Here is a 7,799-nt window from a genome sequence, read left to right on the forward strand (position 1 = left end):
GAATTACAACTGATGTTATGCATAAAAGAACTTTTTCTTGACAACTGGTTTTCTGAATGCTATTGAAATACTGAGTAATCAGTTTTTAGTAATCAGAAGTAAAAACTGCAGCACTTAACCTTCAAAATGAACACGTAGCTCATTAAAATGAAGCTCTCTATGGCGTGTGGATGTAAAGGAGCTTTAAGACGAAAATGTTAACTAAAAAGGGTTGAATATTAACCCTTGTTGTGGGTTTTTCCAACAAATTATTGTATTCAATTTTCTTCTTTTGTTTCCACCATCCAGACGATTGTGGCTGCCATGAATACGCTGACACCGCCATGCCAGGTAGCCTGTCCTGCGAACAAAAGCCGAATCGATTATGTCCTGAACCAAGTAAACCAGAAGGATTTTGAGTTTCCTTCGGTAAGTTGCACCTTCAATCCTTGGGACCTATTGACTCTCTGACTTCTGCACTACATTATTTCCTTTTTTTCAACTGCACGTGCCGTTGTATCCTAATAATCTTAGTCTAATGTCATCTTGAGGCCTATTCAAGTGTTGTATCATTAAATTATCTCGTCTTATGAGGCAGTATTTGGAAATAATTTTGATACTCAACTAATTAATTGAGTGATGTTTTTAAGACAGAAATCCCCGAAATGTCCATGGTTTTATCTATGATATTTAACTGAACTGGATTTTGGACTGCTGGTTGGACAAAACAAGACATTTTCCACTATTTTCTTTTAAACATTAAATAGACCATATGATATATTTGTTAAAATGATGGGTAGATATTTTTTTTGTGATCAAATCTTTTTTTTTTTATGGGTAGATTAATTGATAAAAAAACAATGTTCAATTAGTTGAAGCCCTAAACTTATACCCCTTTACTAGAATTACTAAAAAAACCACTGACATCCACTGACATCTGGCTTTTGTCTTTAGTGGGAACGATTACAAGCCGCTTTCAGTCCTGGGACAAATGACTGCACTAGTCACAGTGTTTAACGGCTCCAGCTTCTACTGGCAGTGATGAAAACATGACACCCGGGTGGACATGCAAAATTTCCTTTTCCGGCGTGATGCTATGATGTGAGTCGTCTCCAGCAGGAACCTTAGTTACCTCGGCCACAAATTCCGCCCGTCTCCCCCGCAAGCAGCGCTCGCACATCGTCCTAAATTAGTCGGCCAGGAGTTTAAAAGAGAGACTGAATAAGTCAGTAGATATATTTAAAAAAAAAAAAAACCTGTTTTCTCCATGTGAAGTTGAACGTGACACGCCAGAAAGAAAAACAGATAGGCATGCTCGTCTGCTAGCAATGGGAAAGGAGTCTATTGCCTATTTTTGCCTGTATACAACTCACATATATACGCTTATTTTGGTGGGAAAAGGTTTTAGAATTAAGGCTTTTAACAGTTTCAAATCTTAATCCCAGTCTAGTTTGTCTGTGTACTTCCATTTTTATAGATGGATTTATTTTTTCAGATGTTTGAAATTAGTCTCAATGTCTCATTATAAACCACTGTTAAACGTCATGGAGAACCATATCCAGCCTGCCGAGCAGGTCCCCTGGCAATTTGTGCTATAGATGTGTATGGTACGTCCCACGGCAGCCTTTTTGAGTCCGCCCTGTGTGTTTGCGCAGTGATTAAGTAATTCGCAGGTGTGCTTCTGCTTGGGAGGCTGTCAATTGAATAAGCCTCTCACCTGAGAGATCCACACCGCCTTTAATTGTCTGTAATAACCCAAATGCGTCTAGAGGGACCTGTCCTCCAGAAACACTGAGACTCAGAGGGCTTCCCCCCTGAGCGGCAGTCTGCTCCCAGCGGCCTCTCAGAGACTCGCTGCATTGTCAAAAATAATAATAAGACCATAACCGATTATGATAAAACGTTTTGATTTAGCTGAAACTATCAATCAAATGGATTAGTTGATCGGTAGCAAACAAAGTCTGTGACACTTTTGATGGTTTATTCAACATTCCCCCCTTCTTAAAGGTTTTCTTTTATAAGTTCTGTTTTATATAATTTGAAAATTTAATATTTTTGGGTTTGGGACTGCTGGTCAAACAAAACAAGACATTTGAACACACCATGTTGTGCTTCAGGAAATTTGGATTAACCAAGTAATCGAGACAATAATCAGCAGATGAATAGTTGGAAAAGCCCAGTTGAAATTCATAACCTTAACGATGGCATAATTCCATCAAGTGTACCAGTAAGCTATTACAGTGAGTCAGCGTGTACAATACCAGGGCCTCACCTAAGTGGAATGCAGCCATCAGTAATGGTTTTGAATACACCCGTGCCTTTCCTACTATGACAGGTTAACATGTCGGCCGTGAAAAGGTCTATGAAAAAGATCATTAGTTGCAACTCTATTTTAAAAAAAGCAACAACATAATAGTATATTTTAGTATGTCAATAAAAAATCATGACCAGCAATTCAAATCCCCAATACATTTTCATCAACATCAAAGGGTTTTCAGAGTTAAACTCATGCACATCTAGATACTTTGATTGGACGTGGTGGTCTAAAAGAAGCATGTTTCTCAAATTTAAAGTTATATGTAGCTTTAACCAATCAGTGGAACAAACATTAAGAGAATAGAAGTGTTGTCAAACTCCAAAAAATGATTATTCCAACTTTGTAACATTGAAATTACAAATTAAAGAAGAACACTGTGTCCTCCCTGTCCCCCCCCCCCCCCCCCCCCCCAGGCAGGATACTTGCAGTGTTTAAACTGTAAACTCTCCTCCAACTCTTCCACCCGCCTCCCCCTTGCCTGGCCTTAGGGCCCTCTAGAAACCAGTTGAACTGGTTGACTCTGCCTTAAGCAAAGGAGGAAGAGAGGAAGAGAAAATAAGCACCGAGGCCAAGATTGAATCTCCAAAGTCTTGATTTCCTTTCAAGTTTCATTTCTAATCAGTAATCCTTGTTGGTATTATTCATTAAAGAAGTATCCTTAAATGTTAATAATGAAATGGATTATGCCCTTTATACAAAATACATTTTTTAACTCAGACCGATTGCTGCCATGCCCACCTCTTTGCTCCCAGTCATTGTAGTCAAGTTAGTCAAGGGAATTTGAGTTACTGTGAATAGCTCAAAATCACAAATTTGGCTTACAGGACTTAACAATTTTATAATAAAATTATTAATACAAATCCTTGATTCAACAGAGGGGAAAAAAGGGAGAAACCTCTTTAAGATCAACAACAGACATGAACAGGCAGACATGAAGTAGCTGTTGTATAAACAGAACCACTCTCTGAAGCAACTTCATGCTGTAGCATAGTTTTGAACGTTGCATCAAAACTATGGAGGACATATCTTTATGCATTTCCTATGTCTGAAAGAGTTGAAAATGGTGAGATTTTCCCCCAAAAACTTTGAATATCTCAGAAAAAAATACAGTATTTTAAATTATAAAATGTCAATCCCTACATACAATATCAGGGATATAACACCTCTAATATGTCACCTGGTAGATTACTCAAATTACCTTTTCCTCAGCTTTATTTTAGGAATTCAGTTTAATTCAAATTGAAGCGTATAATTCTGCAGCAAGTTTTTAGAGCACTGTCTTATTTTTTTTTACACAGGATCTCAAAGTAATTGGTTAACTTACTGATAGGGTTGGGCATTGAGAACCGATTCCTACTTGGAATCACTTTAAAAATTACGATCCCAGTGGAATCGTTTGGAGGATTTGGTTTCAAATCTGATCATCGGATCCAAATTTAATTTTACACGTTTTTGGTTTCCGAAGCGGCCTGGCACTTGTTGTGTTGGAGCCACGGAGCACAGTAACCAGCGCTCTAGTGTGGCTTTATTTTGCGTTGAAAAATGCCTGTAAAACTGCAACCCACCATTGAATCAAAATAATACCTTTCTCGTATTTGTGAAATAAGAATTTGACCCATTTCAACTCCACCCCTCAAAGAATCAGAATCGAGCATTGATTCGAAAGGAATAATCGAAAGGAATAATCGGAATCGGAATCATAATCGTTAAAATCCAAACAGTGCCCAACCCTACTCATTGATCAATTTGCATTTATGTACTAAACCAAACTGGTTAACCCCCTTGTACCCTCTTCTGGGATGCATATTAATCAATATTTACTCTAATAAATATTAGTTTTGTAATATGATAAGAAAACATAACTGACAAAAAACTCGTTTTAAACCTCGTCCTATTTATCCACCTCATACATCACATCCCAACTCCAAGTATTTCCTGGGTATGCAGTACAGCTCTATAACTCATAATGGCTTGCTTGTGCTGGATCAGGTTGGATGTGACCAACTGCAGATCGTAGTGAAGAGATAGGGCCATGTGCAGTGACAGCCGAGCCTTGTGTCCTTACAAAGCTCTCCATTTCTTCATGAACTCGGTGAACTGTTCTGTTTGCTGCCTCTGTCAGAGCCCGCTCATCTGTTGCTCCTCTCCGAGTCGGCCTTCATCTACAAACTGAGCCAGGGAGTATCACTGCCTCCGTTCATATGTCCTAAACGTTTTCACCAACTGAGACTCGGACAGGAAGTACCGTTTTAAGCCAGGGACACAGATATCATCCGAAGATACCAACCAGCAACAACTTTTTCCTATATGGCCATCCACCAGTGTGTAAAGTCCATCATTTGTTGTGTGCTGCATTCAGTATAGTTTAGGTATGATAAGGGACAACTTTTTAACACCATTTCTCTTCTAACGTGTAAATGAGCAACCTGCACTTTCTCCAACACTTGGTTTTTATTTGTATCTGTAAGTTTGAAGGCCAGGGACAGGGGGCGAACTTTGCGTCATGTTCAGTGGGTCTTCACTGTAACAACATTTCTTCTTCTGTTTTTTCTTCTCTTTTAAAAAGCCAAAAGCATAATGCTATGCAAGATTCTTGTTTTACTGACACACAGCTCTTTTTGTGATATAGTGTCTTTATTTTAGGGATCCTAAAACGAGAGCCTGACTCTTAGTTATTTCTGTTGTGGTATGCTGTTGACATAAACCCCTCTTTCTCTTTCCAGGAGTTTTATGACCATGCAAAGATCCTCTGGCAGGACGAGGGTGTGCAGTCCTGCTGGGAAAGGTCCAACGAATATCAACTCATCGACTGCGCACAATAGTAAGTCTCTTTTTTATTATCAATCAATTAATCAACATTTATTTATATAGCAGTTTACAGCAACCAGCAGGTAGGTTTCAAAGTAGAGCCCGACCGATATATAGGCTGGCCGAGGTTATCGGCATTTATAATGGCCGGAAAAAATTAATATATATACACACATTAATTAATATATATGTATATATATATATATATATATATATATATATATATATATATATATATATATATATATATATATATATACATATATCTATTTTCTTTTAAATGTTCATTTATCAGAATCAGAATCATTTATAATGACAAATAAATGATTCTGATAAATGAATTTTTAAAAAATAAAATGAAAACGGACATTCAACCACGTTATGAGTGTTAACCATTATAAACAAAATAATTATCATATTATTTTAGTGAGAACTCATAAATAACTACAAACAACTAATGTTAGGGAAATCTGCTTATGGTTTGTTACGCATTTCTGGATTTAAAAAAAACATATATACTGTGTGTGTTTGTGTGTGTGTGTGTGTGTGTGTGTGTGTGTGTGTGTGTGTGTGTGTGTGTATATTTATGTATATCGGCCGATGTGTCGGAATATCGGATTTTTAAATAACCAAATATTTGTATTGGTATTGGCCTAAAAAATCCTTTATCGGTCGGGCTCTAATTCAAAGTGCTTTACATCAAGGACCAAGAATAATATGACATACTTATACTGTACAATACAAAGAATGAAACATAGGAAACAGTAAAATTAGAAAAGTTTGCATATAAACAAGAGGTGGAGAGGGAAATTGTCATACCAGAACCAAGTATAGAAGCCATTCTGAATAAATAAGGTTCGCGTTTTGATCCATAAAGAGCTATGTCTGTCATAGTGTGAATGTCAGGGAGTAACTTGTCAGGGCGTAATAGCGCCTTACTTTTATTCTTACCTTCATACATACATGTTAGCCTGGTTGTCTTCGAATTCAGAACAGGATTATAATTAGGCTAGATGTTGTTTGTAAAGCCGCAACAGCAAAGTCCCAATAGAAAACTCTAACCCTCACCGGAAACAATCTAAAGTCTTAATAAAAACAAATAATATTCCTGACATCAAAATACTGAGTCAAGTTCAAAAAGAATGAAGATTTAAGAGGTTTCTTTTTCACAGACATCAATCAGTATCTGTCATTCATCCTGTCTAGTCATCTTCACTTAAGAAGGAGACGTGCATAATAATTAGCCATGTGAAGTTGCTGCTGAAGGAGAGAGAAGAGGCTGGTTTGTCTCACTTTATAAGAATTTACAATTTGCAAAGATAGTCAGTTAGACCTTTTGTGAAAAGCTTTTATTTTAGCTTGTCACAAGTTGTGCTTGTGTAAAACATAACGACAGTGGATGAGAAATATCACTTTCAATACGTCTACATGTTAATACGTGTTGAACAGGTGTATTGACTTTTTACCCGTGAAGGTTTTATTGAATTTAATTAGGCTACACTAAGCCCGGACAGAGATCAGGGTGAGGCTGCAGTGTCATGATAAATACTACAGTTTTTGATGAGGGCAAAGTGTCAATGCGTGCTGCGCTACATACACAGTGTGTCTGTTGTAACTAGTGCATAGTGCGTAGAGAATAAACTAGCATGTTGATTGTTATGTAGAAACATGTAATCCAGTGCAACAGTGTGGCTCATTGATGTGCTTTAAATAGTTATTAGCCATGATGGAGGCATGGCACTAGGGCTGGCAATGTTGGTCTGAAATATCTACAACTACTATTGGATGGATTGCCATGAAATTTGGTACGCAGGATCTTTTCACAGGATTTATTGACAATAAGAAAATTATACATTATCTCCAGGTGTTTCCTTATACATTTTGTGGTGCTTGATGGGGCTGGGAATCATCAGAGGCCTCACAATACAATATCATTTATAATATTATTCAGATTTTAAACACAAATTGCAATTTGTTAACTTTTTCCAACTTCAAATTTTTCCCCAATTTCAAATTATGTCCCCAAAAGGAAACGTTTTCAACATCTGTTTTACTTTAAAAAATAAATTTCTCTGTCTCACTTCAATTTTATTGCTGCAAAATGGAATTGTCAAGCAGACAAACTGACCAACACACATATAAATAATAATAGAGCGGCAATACTTGGCGTCTGTGTATCGATACAGTATTGCCAGGAAAATATGACATGCTTTGCTGCATTGATTGTTCCCCCCCACCCCTAGTGCTTGATGGCAGATTGTCCCACTACGTGTTGAACATCTGTAAAGTTGTATTGTTTTGCGCTGGAAAAAAGAAGACCTTATTTATCAGGTTGCAGTGGAGTTAGCAGTCTTGCCAAACATCTAAGACAGTGTATGTGTCTGTCTTTGGTTGGTGACAGAGATGTCGTCCCAGCCCTGCTGACTCTTGTTGGTATTTGGCTTATTGAGATTATTTGTCACAAAGGATGAGATATGTTATCGTTTTCCCCAAAAACCTTCAGCTTCCCAAATCTCCCTCGACCAAGTGCTTCCTCCTCTGTTTCCAAAATCTTGCGTTCTTTCTTTTCTGGAATTTTTTTATCCGCTTTTTGATCTCAATCTGGCCTGCCTCTGTTATAAGGCATGCAGTGGTCACATGAAGCCAGAGCTCTTGAAGGGCAAAGGCTTGCCGACTCGTGTGTGTGTGTGTGTGT

The 7,799-nt window shown here is 37.6% G+C and overlaps 1 protein-coding gene across 2 annotated transcripts in view; it reads left to right on the forward strand.

The window, feature by feature from the left end:
* The window catches only part of LOC116688614 (guanine nucleotide-binding protein G(s) subunit alpha), a 32,555-nt gene that overhangs the window by 9,477 nt on the left and 15,279 nt on the right, over positions 1-7,799 (forward strand). For both annotated transcript variants that reach the window (XM_032514760.1, XM_032514761.1), the window contains exons 4-5: positions 289-408; positions 5,020-5,117. In XM_032514760.1, the coding sequence (XP_032370651.1) occupies positions 289-408; positions 5,020-5,117 (218 nt within the window). The remainder of the gene's footprint in view (positions 1-288; positions 409-5,019; positions 5,118-7,799) is intronic.

This window comes from Etheostoma spectabile, chromosome 4 (assembly GCF_008692095.1).
Source record: "Etheostoma spectabile isolate EspeVRDwgs_2016 chromosome 4, UIUC_Espe_1.0, whole genome shotgun sequence".
In the NCBI taxonomy this organism is placed as follows: Eukaryota; Metazoa; Chordata; class Actinopteri; order Perciformes; family Percidae; genus Etheostoma; species Etheostoma spectabile.